The sequence below is a fragment of the Amphichorda felina genome (genome assembly GCF_050947745.1).
Source record: "Amphichorda felina strain 45539 chromosome Unknown scaffold_4, whole genome shotgun sequence".
NCBI lineage: Eukaryota > Fungi > Ascomycota > Sordariomycetes > Hypocreales > Bionectriaceae > Amphichorda > Amphichorda felina.
In genome coordinates, this window is record NW_028145046.1 from 2,906,054 (window position 1) to 2,919,760 (window position 13,707).

The 13,707-nt window shown below is 60.7% G+C and overlaps 4 protein-coding genes across 4 annotated transcripts; 3 read left to right on the plus strand and 1 right to left on the minus strand.

Moving 5' to 3' along the window:
* Nucleotides 1-707: 707 nt before the first annotated feature.
* ACO1O0_004708 (uncharacterized protein) lies at nt 708-1,478 on the plus strand (the record flags this gene model as incomplete). The annotated part of the gene is made up of 1 exon (XM_083194143.1): nt 708-1,478. One exon carries the CDS (start codon nt 708-710, stop codon nt 1,476-1,478), a length of 771 nt encoding a protein of 256 aa, XP_083051091.1.
* An 865-nt stretch (nt 1,479-2,343) lies between these two features.
* ACO1O0_004709 (Zn(II)2Cys6 transcription factor) lies at nt 2,344-5,087 on the minus strand (the record flags this gene model as incomplete). The annotated part of the gene is made up of 3 exons (XM_083194144.1): nt 2,344-3,955; nt 4,146-4,298; nt 4,753-5,087. The coding sequence occupies 3 exons, from the start codon at nt 5,085-5,087 to the stop codon at nt 2,344-2,346; spliced, it is 2,100 nt and encodes a 699-aa protein (XP_083051092.1).
* A 4,833-nt stretch (nt 5,088-9,920) lies between these two features.
* ACO1O0_004710 (lytic polysaccharide monooxygenase auxiliary activity family 9 protein) lies at nt 9,921-10,694 on the plus strand (the record flags this gene model as incomplete). Its single annotated transcript, XM_083194145.1, has 2 exons — nt 9,921-10,553; nt 10,608-10,694. The coding sequence occupies 2 exons, from the start codon at nt 9,921-9,923 to the stop codon at nt 10,692-10,694; spliced, it is 720 nt and encodes a 239-aa protein (XP_083051093.1).
* Nucleotides 10,695-11,727: 1,033 nt separating this feature from the next.
* Nucleotides 11,728-13,308, plus strand: ACO1O0_004711 (annexin; the record flags this gene model as incomplete). Its single annotated transcript, XM_083194146.1, has 2 exons — nt 11,728-12,183; nt 12,247-13,308. 2 exons carry the CDS (start codon nt 11,728-11,730, stop codon nt 13,306-13,308), a joined length of 1,518 nt encoding a protein of 505 aa, XP_083051094.1.
* Between the last annotated feature and the right edge of the window lie 399 nt (nt 13,309-13,707).

Consider the following 13,707-nt stretch of genomic DNA (forward strand, 5'->3'; position numbering starts at 1 on the left):
CGTGCCGTCGGACTCGCATAGGGACTTGATTGCCACCGAAACCTATCTTCTACGCCGTGCTAGAAACGCGGTTGCCACCGTCGTTCTAGGCACGGAGGACTGGGTACAACTATAGTATATCTTTCATGTATCGGAATTCGAGACCAACTCGCATAGCCATTCAACATCGGGGTATTTTCGCAACTGTGATTGATGCCTCGCGTAGCGCCGACTGGCCCTGACGTTGAACGTGGCCCAGCATTGAGGCACTGCCAGGAACCACGAATGGCGGTTTCGAGCTCCGCACCTTGCCGGGACACCCGATGTGGGAGCCACGCATTTGGCAGTGGCTGACCCGCCGCAGTCACTGCGCCACCCCCCATGACGTCCACCCACTGCAGCGACTTGCAGTGACTGGAGAGTCACTGCACCTCTCAGCTCGCACCCACAGGCACCAAGCAGCCCCTCGTGGCCCCGCCGTGGCCCCTGAAACCCGCCCGAGATGGCGAAATCCGCCCAAGGCAGGTGCCAAACCTCGCCAATGCAGCCCCTCAGCCCACCAGGACCCTGCGACATGCGACCTGCTCGTCACATGCGGGGCGCTGAGGCGCTGCCTTCTCTCACTATATCTCTCGTCCTTCTCGTCACAACCCGCACGAGCTTTCGTCTCCCATCTCCCTAACCTCCCATCACCCTCGAATCCCATCGATCGATCCGACAGCTTCACCATGTCCAACCAAGACTACTACGGCGGCGGCGGCGGCGGCGGCGGCGGATACGGCCAGCAGCCCCAGGGCTACGGCCAGGCCCCATACCCGACCTCGTCTCAATCTCAGCAGCCCTACGGCCAGCAGTACCCTCCCCAGCAGGGCTACCCTCAGCAGGTCCGTCAGCCTCCTTCTCCTTTCCCCCCTCCCCCGTCGCAGACGGCAGTACTGACACCTCCCCAGCAGCCCTACGGCCAGGCCCCTCCACAGTCCCAGCAAGGCTACGTCCCTCAACAGCAAGGCTACGCTCCTCAACAGCAAGGCTACCCCCCTCAGCAGCAACAATACGGCCACCAGCAGGAGCAGCCCCCCTACGGCGGCGCTCCCTCCCACGGCCAGGACCCCTACAACCGCGGCGGCAGCCATTCGCCCTACCCCCCTCAGCACGCGCAGCAGGCCTACCCAGGCCAGCAGCAGCAGTACCCGGGCCAGGGGCAGCCCCCCTACGGCGCCGGGCACCCCGGCGGCCCGGAGGGCGAGAGGGGCCTGGGCGCGACGCTGGCGGGCGGCGCGGCCGGCGCATGGGGCGCGCACCAGTTTGGCGGCACGGGCATGCTGGGCACGCTGGGCGCCGCGGCGGCTGGCGCGATTGGCGCGAATGTGCTGGAGCACAAGGTGGGCGGGAAGTACAAGAAGCACAAGAAGGATAAGAAGCATAAGAAGGACAAGAAGTACAAGTCGCGCGGTGGAGGCAGCTCGAGCAGCTCGAGCAGTTCGAGCGATTCGGACTAATGAAGGAGTTGAGAATGGGACGAAAGCCGGGGGAGTTTGGTTTATGGCAGTTGTACGATGGATGGGATGGGGGGAAACTGGGTGGCGACGTTTGCATACCTATTCTAATGAGATAGTATTCCGTTTGATGATGGTACTAGAATGAATACATGACTTTTTTTTTTACCACTTGCTTCTCTTATGAGCTTGTTCTGTTTGGGTGTTGAGTGGAATACTCCGTCGTACTAACAGTATCAATACTTCTCTCAACGACCGCGGATGCTCCCCAGTTCTTCCATTCGTGCCTGTTTGTACGTAATATTACTGCTACTACCCACGTACGCGTACACCATCTTCTCCGACTCTTCCGGCTTGGCTCACAGCAAACAACGGCCCGGATCCAAGACTCGAGACATCAATACGTGCCATGTTAATTAATTCCGCCGCGTAACTAAATACCCACTAGCCTCGTTTCACACCATATGGTGGTCCGCCCCCTATTTCTCGCGCGCATAGTTCTTCCTCCCTTCCAAAAAGAAAAATAGAGATATCAAATCATCATATCAATAGCAAACGAGGGAAAAGAAACAGGCCATGAATGCCATAAACGCCCCAAGCCTGGGTATCGCCCCTGCCGCTCGTAAGCAGCCCCGGTCCCGTAGTCCTACACATTCGTCCATCCTCCCGATGGAGGAAAAAAAAAAGTCAGGGTTCCTTGGTGGATTTTTTTTGGCCCCTTTCTTTCTTTCTTTGCGCCGTCCGGCTCCTTTGCAAACTTTTTTGCCAACCCAAATTTGCCTTGCGCCTCGTGCCCTAAACTCCATCCCGTTCATGGTCCAACCAACCAGTCAACTAACACATACACCCTTTGGCTGTGGTGAAGTGTTTAAACGCCCCCGCCCATGAACGCCGCCAGGTCGTCCATCTCGAGCAGCTGCCTCTCGAAGACGGCGCAGAGCTCGGGGGCCGTCATGTCCTGGCTGGTGGTGGAGCCCTCCTGCTGCGCGGGGACGCCGTTCTGGGGCATCTCCGGGCTCTGCTGCTTAGGCTCGGCCGGGCCGTAGGAGGCGTACTGGGCCGGGTGGCCCACGGGAGGGGGGGAGGTGGTTCCGGGGGTGGACACGCTGCCCGAGTTCCCGTTGATGGTGGTGACGCCGGGGCGGCGCGGGATGGAGACGGGGGGCTCGCTCTCGCCGCGGGCAGACTCGGAGCGCGGGGGCGGGGGAGGGCCCTGGTGAGGGATCGGAGCGCCGTGGTGGTCGTAGTCCATAGCTTCGCCACCGCTAGTGTCGGCGTTGGACGAAACCTCATCCTTGATGCCGGCGTGGGAGGCCGAGTTGTGCCGGGAGGCACCGCCAGTCATGGCGGCGTCGTTGTTCAGAACGCGCTGCATGACGGTCAGGTGACGCAGCCAGCTAGCCATGAGAGGCCAGTTCTCGGTGCCGTCGCTCATGAAGCGCAGGCCGTCCTCGACAATGTGACCGGCCGTCTCGACCGCCGTGTGCGGGGTCAGGCCCTTGAGGGAGAGGTAGGCCACGGTGGCGCTAGAGGTGAAGGACGAGAAGAGCATAAAGATGGGGAAGCAGGTGATGTGGTCCTTCTCGGATCCCGACTCAACGGCCGTCATGAGCGAGATGATGCTGTGGCAAGAGGTCAGGAGCCGGTCGACAATGTCGTGGCACTTGGGCGTCATGCGGAACGCTTCCAGGTTGAAATTGGAGGCCGTGACCTCCTGCAGAAGGCGGCGGCGGTGCACAAAGATGCTGGAGCAGTGGAGCAGGCAGTGCAGCATGGCAAAGTTGAAGCCAGAACCCATGGTCATATGCAGGTTGATCTGCCCCACCTTGTCGACAAACTGCATGGGGAGGGAGGCGCGGAGCCCCTCTATCTTGGCGATGAGGTCGGTGCACGTCTCCTCGCGAAAGTTCTGGAGGGTGGTGACCGTGAGCATCCCGACGACATCGCGCCAAATGGTGGCGGCCAGGACGATGTGACCGAACTCGCCGACATCCCCGACCGGTCCCTGGGTGGGGCTGACGGGATTGCGAACAGGGTCGATCTGCTGGGCGAGCGTCTTGACGTAGACAGCGTTGCCAAAGGCAAAGTTGATATCGGAGCAAGGCAGGGAGATGTCCGCAGTATCCTGGACGGAGAGAGCAGGGTACCGGCCCGGGGTGCTGGTCAGGAGGCAATCCAGGATGTAGATGAGCCACAGAGTGCGACGGAAGGACTCGTCGCGGAGGAACTGATCGGAATCGGTGCGGTGGCTGTTGAGGATCCGGTACATCTGAAGCATGCGGGCAGCCTGACCGAGGAAGATGTAGGCGCGGACGGCATTCCTGGTACCCCATTCGTGGATGACGAGGAGGCAGAGCGACTGGATGTCGGCCAGGTTGGGATGGTCCAAGTTCTGGTTGATCAAGCCAGTAGCCTTGGCTGCAAAAGTCTCGGCAGCCGTGGTAGGGCCGCCATAGCGGCGGATGAGGCTGTGTGAGCTCCTGGCGGGGAGTTAGCACGTGGATTCTGGTCGATGCGGTTGGGGTCGGATCAAGTCCGGAAAATGTGGTACAGAAAAAGTGGTGCCCCAGACGGCCGACCGGAGGGACTCATCCGGTCTCCGAAGTTGGTGTGCGGTGACCCCAAGACAGAAAGAAATGAGGACCAAGAAAAAAAAAATTAGACACGTACCGTGCTGCACACGTGAGCAGACCGAAGACGAGGGACGGCTCAAGCGAACCATTCTTGAGCTGCTGCAGAAAAGAAGGCTTGTGGAAGGCGATGCAAGCCGGGAAGGTCTTGCTCACCACGCGCTCACATTCGGCGATGAGTTCGGGAGTGAGCCTGGAGAAAGCTTGGTTAGCGGCCGGGCCAAAGAGACGGTGTACGGTGGAGGCAGGGCCAGGGGACTGGCGGGCGCCGCAACCCAAAAATCCGCCCCAGCGCTGCGCAAACCCCTCCCCAGCCAGCCAGCCCAGCCAGCCAGCCCAGCCAGCCGCAAAAAGGGCTGACGGTGCTGCGCGGCGCGATGAGGTGAGACAGGCAAGCCAACAGAGTGTCCAACCAGCCCAGGGAGCAAGGAGTGATCTGCGACACGAAGGGGGCTGAAATGGAAATGGATTTTCGGGCGGCGCCCAAGCCGCGCAATACGGCACAGGCAGGCCTCAGCAGCCACAGAGCGCTGTGGGCAGACAGGCATTGCCTGGTCTGCGAGGCCAGGCCAGGCAATGACGCAGAGCAGAAATGCCGGCAGATGAATGAGCGAAAAACAGGGGGGGGTCAAAGAGATGGAACTCACTTGTCGACGGCAGCAGCCGGGGCGCTGCGGGAGCTGGTGGTCGTACCTGTGGCAGCACCAACGGCTCCAGCCTGTCTGGACTCGCTGGTGGCGGCGCCGGAGGCCGGGAGGGAGTCGCGAGGAGGACGGTGGGCGCTCGTATGCCGTGCAGGACTCTGACCGTGGTGGTGCGCCATGCTCTCCGAGGGCAGATAGCAATCGTGCATGCCTTTGGCGCAGTTGCGGCAGGGCGGGCGTCCTGTCTCGTAGACGCACTTTGTCTTGCCCTTGCGGCAGCGCACACAGGCGCCGCCGGCCCTCAGGGCGGTCCCACGTACGACGCCGGACGAGGACATGATGGCCTGGATGATCCGAAAAGGCCCGCGGTGAGTGGAAGGAGGGTCGGAGTGAAGCGCGGCGGTGAAGAGATGGGGTTGGTTTTTCTTTTTGCGCTGGGGTCGTGAGGGGAGGAGGTTGGGTGGTTGATGGGGGATTTGATGAGGGTTGAGTGAGGAGGTGAGTTGGGTGCTCCGGAGGTGGCTAACCGTGGGTCCCGGAGGCCAGCAGACAGAAGGGGAAGCGTGTCGCGGCAGACACGGCGGTCAGGCTGCGCTCAGCTGATGCAGTGCAGCGAGGCAACAAAAAAAAACCAGCAGACAATGTCAGAAACGGGCGTCGGAACGGCGCGAGACTCGACGCGGATAGAAAAGGACGGCTTGACGCTGAGACGGGCGAGTCGAGCGTCGGTGGAGGTGGAAGAGAGGGAAGAGAGGGAGAGGGAGGAGCGCAGGCAGGAGCCAAGGGGCGAGAGACGGAGTCGTGGGACGGACGGCAAAACGGGGTCGGCGGCCACGGCGGCACTGTGGGCACAAGGCTTCAGTTGCCTTCCTCGCAAGGTGCCTGCCTGGCAGCGTTGACAGTGTGGATGCCCGTTTTCTCAGGCGCCAGCTCGGCCCCAACGCTCCCAGCTCTTTCCCGTCCGCCCGTCGCTGGAAGCGCTGGCTGGCCCCACCGCACCTGCCCAGGGCCCGTCACCTCCGATGTCAGTGTACTCGGTACGACCACGTCTAGCGTGTTCCCCGACTCTCGCCAGTTTGGCTGCTTGCTCGCAAGCATTGGGTCTGGGCTTCAAATCACGCAAAATCGCAATCGAGAAAATCATAGCCCGGGATGTTTGCCGGCACACATTGCATGGAGGCATATGCACCGTCTGTCCCGTCCGCTGCACCGGGCCAAACCCGTGGAGTTGCCATATATTGCTCCAGGGCCCCCCCGAGCCCAGGCGCGCCGGACAAGGTACAGACAGGTACATGGTGCGACGCGGTCGCTCTTTCCACCGCCCGTCTCCCTTGCCTCAGCGGTCGGCACACGCCAAAAATATCAAATACTATGTAATATGTAAGAGCCGGCATCGTCGCCTCGCCCGACAGGCCGCCACAGGCCACTCACAGCAATATATAATTATATATAGTACAGACACCTATCCCCTCAGCCTCCTATTCCCATCCGGCCTAAGATCCGCGGCCGCCTTCCCCCCATCCTGCTTCGCCCGTGCAGATGGCCACAGTGCGGATTGTTCGGTCCTCCCACGGCAGCGGAAGAGGGCCAAAATATCGGAGGGGCCTGAGACTCGAGCTTGGTGTTTGGTGCTGCCACACGGAGCATGACAGGATGAAGAGAAAAGAGGGGGGGGGGAGACCAGCACCCACGGCTCCACGGGAGATTTTGGGAAGACTGGGCGCCGTGGGCGGCGCCTCCGGAACCAGACCGCATCGGCCGACACTCGCAAAGAGGGGCGAGTTGGGGAGGACCTCGGAGTTTGCTCGAAGGGGGCTCCACCTTACCGACGGCATTCTCGTGGCGTGAATCATGTCCCATCTGCTGTTCATCTGCTGGCCATCGCACCACCCTCGCGTCCATCTCGTAGACTCGTGCCCAGGGGAGCAGGGGCACGGACAAGATGGCCCAGGATGCCTGCTCCGGATGGCTCCGCGACAAGGCTGCGGGATCTCGGTAAAGGCCTAAAACCATGCCCTACATATTCGTCGTAACACGTATGCCCACGGGGACGGATCCAGGGTACATAATGTGTCAACCCGGGCGCAGGGGGACGCGGCACAGTACGGAGTCACTCATATGTACGCCGTAATGTAATGACAACAGCCACTGGTATTAGAGCGCGGTGAAATGATGATGAGACGCGGGTTTGGCGGTGCTGCGGGTGCTGCGGGTGCTGGATAGTGGACTGTTGTTGGCGGCGCACGAAAATTTGCCCCAGATTGCCAATGCCAGAGAAGTCGCAACTTCGGAACTGCGAGAGGCAATGTGGGGCCGTCCCTGGATCCATCCATCCTCCCAAGAAAGTCGTCCTGAGGCCCAGCGCAGCGCGCAGCACCGATGCCTCACGCCCAACTGCAGCAGGCAAGCAAGCCATCGGCCCATCGGCTGACTTATCGAGGCATCACCGCATCAGAGGCATCGACAGCTGAGGCCGGAAGGCCAGCAGGCAATCTCGCTGGCGCTGTCCATCCGTCATCTCCTGTTGCTGCCGCCCATTATCTGACATCATTTACCTTGGTACGAGCACTGCCTCCGCCCGTGGGCGCCGCCCTTCATTCCGGAGCACCGACACGGCGACAACGCGTTATTATTAAAACTGGGGATGGTGGAGGGGGGCCGCGTCCGGCACCGAAATTGAGGAGACACAGGCTGGGGTGGGCGATCATTTGCCGCTCCCAGCGAGCATCGCACAAGCCCGAGGACACGGGGATACGGGGGCCACAGGGAGACAGCGCTCTCGCTCTGTTTCTCAAATCATTCTCGACAAGAAGATGCGCCTTCACCAGAGGCAGGCCTGGCCAGAGCCACCGAGCAAACACCACAGGGCATTGGGATGGCTGTCCAACTGTTGAGCCACGGCGCAGGGGTCCGTCCCCCCCCTAAACGGCTCTAACATATGAACCCTTGGGCCTTGGCTGCCCACGCAGCAAAGACGGCTGTCTCCGTCAATTTTCGGTCTCGGGGCTCTCATAACCCGATGCTACATGTTATTACATACCACCAGTCCACCAGACCAGTCCACCACCTCCCGTCCGGAGTGGTGGCACGTCCTCTCTCCTGGAGTCCTGCACGCCCCTGATGACACGTGATGCGTATTCCGCCCTCGGTAAATTTCCTGCGTCTCACGTCCCAACGCACTCCGTACTTCGGGAAAGACCCCAAGCCACATCACGCCCTGCCGTCTCCGACCGGACTCGAGCGACTGCAGCCTCCCGAGCCAACAACATGAGGGCGCCGATCGGGGGCCTCGGCGGACGCACACGGTGAACCACACAGCACGACGGTCGTCGACCTAGGAATCCCCTCGCGGTGTCTGGCAGACCGCCGGGGACGCAATATGAGACAAGGAAGCCAATCCCCCGTCGCACACCGAGACACGACATTTCCCCGTACGACGCCTCGCCGTCGCTCATTCGGTCGTCGTGAGGGCCTTGTCCTCTCCCCCCTCCCCCCATACCACACCACCCTCTTTTGTCGATCCAGTCGTCTGTTGTCAACGCACCTTTCTTCCCACCTTGATTGCTCCCACCCGTGAGGAAGCAGTATTACTACTACGTAGCCAGCTACTACTAGCTACAGGCCACTTCGTACGTGACGATTGACAATTGTCGATTGATGGCAACGCCCATGATCCATCCATCCATCTTCCCTCTCCGACGCTAGCCCCCAGCCTCCGTTCCCGAGCTCCCGAAATACCGCACTTTCGGCCGTGCCGGCGGGGTAAGGACCCAGCATTTACGTTTTCGCCGTAATCATGCCACCAGTCAGTCTCCCGGCTCGTCTGGGGAACCGGTCGGAATCCGAGAGGATGCGACGCCCTGTCCTCGGACTTTCATGGTGGCTCCCCGTGCTCAAGCACGAGTAGAGAGACTACAAGACTGTGAGTCCACGTGGGCCTCTGGGGCTCGAAGAGGCGCACGCGAAGACGGGCATGGTCGTTTGTTTGTTTGGAGGGGGCCTGGGGTCGTATTTATGGTTATTTTCCCCGGGCCGAGCATCTGCTAGCTGGTCGTTTTCGAGGTTTCAAACCGGGTCATCCCCTCCCTCCCAAGATCCAACACCGCCAATACCCCTTCCATCCCCCCCGGATGCAAAACGGGCCGAGAGCAGGCTATGAAACGCACTTGGTATGGAGCAGCACAGTATCCGTATACCTAAGGTGGTCGGAAAATGACCGAGGTGACTGACTAGCACCGGTGCAGCGCCCGCGCGTCACCTCCGCGAGTTACTCTGTATTCGTGTGGCGGACTCGCCTGCGCCGCGTCTACCAAGAGGGCGAGTGTCTCCGGCCTAGCCAGCGCCGAGATGATTTGTCGAGTTGGTGAATCCCTGGGCATCACGACAAGTGTCAAACATTTGAATGTCTGTGCTACATTTTTACCTCCGGGGTAGTGCTGGAAGTGTTTGTTGTGGTGTAAGTGGTGGTGGGCTCGCCGCCGATCCTGATGTGGCCCATATGCGATGGGCAGCTGTCGTGAGCTGGCGACATGGACCCTCGATCCGTCATGTGCTCTACAAAGACAACGGCCATGCAGACGACGACAAAGAAAGTATGTATCCAGAATTATTGTCAATGATGGCGAACAGGCCCCTCCACAATCACGATGGTGAACTTCGGAGAGTCGGTCCTAGCCAAAGCGCCACGGCGGGATCAAGGAAGCTCAACCCCTTTGACATTCGTTACAGAATACCCCAAGCTCCCAGTACGCGGGGTAATGCGTGCAGAGTATTGGGAGTCTGCGTGGGGGCTCTAGATCTGTTTGGGCACGAGGTGTCTGTAAAGGGCAGTAGGCAATATATCCGGCCTCCTGACGCGGAGCCTCGTCCTCCGTATCTCTGCATCGCGAGTATCTAGACCACGTCTGAACCGTACAGCTGACCAGGTCTGGAGGAGATGATTCCCGTCTCACCGCCGTGGCAAGACTTGGCTTCAATCGAAGACCTATTGCGAAGGCACTTTGACCAGTGTCATTCCAGGGAGACGAGGACCCAGCTCCCAGAGACGACCGGACCGGTCCAGACGTGTATATAAGCTGCGCCGCCGTCACAGGTCTGATCATGTCGTTCTCCATCAGAAAATCTACCATTGCATCTCGCAGAGCTACACCCTCGACCTTTATCAAGCCACCATGAAGTCTCTCCTCACCCCCCTCGTGGTCGCCGGCGCCGCCAGCGCTCACACCATCTTCTCGTCGCTCGAGGTCGACGGCGTCAACCACGGCATCGGCGGCGGCGTGCGTGTGCCCTCGTACAACGGCCCGATCCAGGACGTGACGTCGGACTCGATCGCGTGCAACGGCGACCCCAACCCGACGGAGGCGTCCGACCTGGTCATCGACGTGCAGGCGGGCAGCACCGTGACGGCGGTGTGGCGGTACATGCTCAGCTCGTCGGGCAGCGCGCCGGCCGACATCATGGACAGCAGCCACAAGGGCCCCGTGTCGGCGTACCTCAAGAAGGTGGGCGACGCGGCGGCCGACTCCGGGGTCGGCGACGGCTGGTTCAAGATCCAGGAGGACGGCATGGACGCCAGCGGCGAGTGGGGCACCACGCGCATCATCAACGGCGAGGGCCGCCACGAGATCACCATCCCCGAGTGCATCGAGCCCGGCAACTACCTGCTGCGCGCCGAGATGCTGGCCCTGCACGCCGCCGGCAGCTACCCCGGTGCCCAGTTCTACCAGGAGTGCGCCCAGATCAACGTTGTGGGCAGCACGGGCACTGCGTCTCCCGAGACTGTCAGCTTCCCTGGAGCTTACTCGGTATGTGCATCCATAATCAGATATATATACAGCAGAAGAACTAACAGAGTGCAGGGCGAGGACCCCGGCATCACGGTCAACATCTACTACCCCCCGCTCACCGAGTACATTGTTCCCGGGCCGGATGTGTTCACCTGCTAGATGGGGCCAAATGGGAGGAGCAGCCAGGGCCTGATTTCTGTAGATACTGTTAGGTATATTCCACAAGTACATAGTTAGATATCAATGTCGAATGAGGCATGTATCCACGTTTCATGGAATGTGTTGTGGCTGTCAATGCTTGACGCTATCCAAGTTGGGGATGAAAGATGGCCATAGGGCTGGAGGTGTAAGTAGGTACATCTTCCACCTGGGTAACTTGCAAGTGCCTCTGGTGCGCCAAGCCGCCAACCCTAAAGCCAGATAATCGCATAGCGTCAACCAACAATTCCCTCGTTTCCGCGTGGATCGTCGATACTTCCACGAAGCCAACTTGCCGGTTCATTCGTTATCTAGCGTTTGACAGCCCTATGACGCCAAGCTGTCCAGGCTCAGCCACACATAGTTCTATGGGGTACCTTACCTTGGGTAGCATCGTCATGTACAGACCCCGGCCCCGCGGCGTACAGCCGTCCAATCTTCATGTACAAAGTGCTATTCTGCCCAGCCGCACATGGGCGATCCCGGCCCCCAGTTGGATGATTGGATCTGGAGCGGAGAAGGGGCTGTGCAACGCCGCTGTGTTTGCTCGGCTGCCCACCAGTTGCACTCGCATGTTCCGCTTTTGGCACCCCAAAGCCCCAACCAACAGCTCATATTACTATGGATGTAGCAAGGTGCCTCATGGCACCATTGTTTACTGCGCCTCGGGTGCCACATTGATCCCGTCGCCTGTTCGCCCGGGGGCCTCCCGCTAGCACTTTGTAGTGTTTGCGCCGCACAAGCTGTGCAGACAAGCTTAACTCGCAGTGGCTGGACGAGGACATGGATACATGTATCCGTAGAGGCACGGAGTACTTGCACCACTTATAATGCCCACCTGTCATCTCAGTGAATGAACACCACACTCAATCCACTCTCTCCACCCATATTATTTATTTATTGCCATCTCTCCCTGTCAGGGTCGTCTCGGACACCTGTTTCTATCATCGACCTCACCCTCACCCAACCCATCCCGTCCCTTCCCACCGCAGTCATGAACCCTCAGCAACCGCCCCAGTACGGCCAGCCCCCTCAGGGCGGCTACTATCCCGGCTACCAGCAACCTCCAGCCGGCCAGGCTCCTCCCCCCGGCCAGGCCCCCCCAGGCCAGTACCAGCAGCCCTACGGCCAGCCTCCTCAGCAGTACCCTCCCCAGGGGCAGGCTCCCCAGCAGTATCAGGGCCAGCCCCCTCAGCCCTACGGCCAGCAACCGCAGCAGTACCCGCCCCAGCAGTATCCCAACCAGCCACCGCCCCAGGGATATCAGGGGCAGCCTCCTGCTCAGGGGTATCCCAATCAGCCTCCTCCCCAGGGGTATCCCAATCAGCCTCCCCCCCAGGGCTACCAGGGCCAGCCGCCCCCTCAGCAGTATGGCCAGCAGCCGTATGGTGCGCCTCCCGGCCAGGCCGCCCCCTACGGTGCTCCTCAGTATAACCAGCAGCAGCCATATGTGAGTGAATACAGACCCTCGTGACTCGTGCGCGCTGATCCCTGGACTTACACCATTTTACAGGGCCAGCAGCCCCCGCAGCAATGGCAGCAGCAGCAGCCCTACGGCCAGCAGCCCATGGCCGGCCCCCCGGCCCCGGCGTCCCCCGGCTATGACCCCGCGCAGAGGCAGTTCACCCAGCGTGTTGACACGTCCAGCGACGCCGAGGGCCTGCGCAAGGCCATGAAGGGCATGGGGTGCGACGAGCGGGCCATCATCAAGATCCTCACGGGGCCCAAGTACGCCAGCCCCTGGGCCATGCAGCAGCTCGTGACCGACTACAACCAGCGCTTCATCCGCGACCTGGTCAAGGACATCAAGAGCGAGACGCGCGGGGCCTTTGAGGACGCCCTGCTGGCGCTGATCCGGGGCCCCCTGGAGAACGACGTGCGCGCCCTCGAGAGGGCCATGGACCGCGCGGGCACCGACGAGGCGGCCCTGGCGGACGTGCTGCTGTGCCGCACAAACGCCGACGTGCGGGCCATCGCGGCCGAGTACCGGCGCATCAAGGGCCGGGAGCTGCTGACGGAGATCAAGGACGAGGTGGACGAGACGCTGTTCCGGCTGTACAGCATGGTGCTGGGCGGGACCAAGGCGGAGCCGTCGGCGCCGGTGCACATCCCGGACGTGGACGCCAAGGTCACGGAGCTGCACCGGGCGACCGAGGGCGTCATCGGGGCCAACGCCATCTCGGTGGCGCAGATCCTGGCCTCCAGCAACGAGATGCAGATCCGCGCCATCGCCGAGGGCTACCGCGTCAAGTACCACCGCAGCCTGCAGGACGTCATCGAGAAGGAGTTCCGCGGGGACACCGAGGACGCCCTGCTGCACATGCTGCTCGTGTCGAGCGACCGCGCAAAGGCCGATGCCGCGTGGCTGCGTGGGCCGCTGGCGCGCAGCGTGGGAGTCAAGGACAAGCACTTCATCTACCGCGTCACGACGCTGTACTGGGACCGCTCGCGCCTCGAGGCCGCCAAGGATGCGTACGAGAGGGTGTACCGCAGGAAGCTGGCCGCTGATGTCAAGGAGTTCCTGGGCGGCGACTACGAGGATCTTGTTCTGGCTCTGATTGGGGGGAAGAAGTAGATGGCATAGGGGGTGGGTTCTCATGGGTATTTGATTATAAGGGGGATAAGGAGAACAACTTCCAGGGTTGAAGGGATTAATTCAACTATGATTCACGGCCGACTCAACTCCAAGTACTAGATCTCAGGGAACTCTCGGCCACTTGTAGAGTAGTCCGTAATTTGGATAATAGCCATTAAGAACTCGAAATAGACGGGAGTATGCCATATGAGGCATACTCTCGATTGATGATTTGCAGTACCATCTGCAAGATACGAGTCGGTTACTAGTTTAATGATTGATCAAGACAGGAAACAACCCAGTTTTACCTCTGTGATTCCTTCCCGCATTATGGAAGCTGGTTGACGGAATAACAGGTCCCAAACTATCCCTTGCCCTTTGTCCCCATTGACTGCGCAC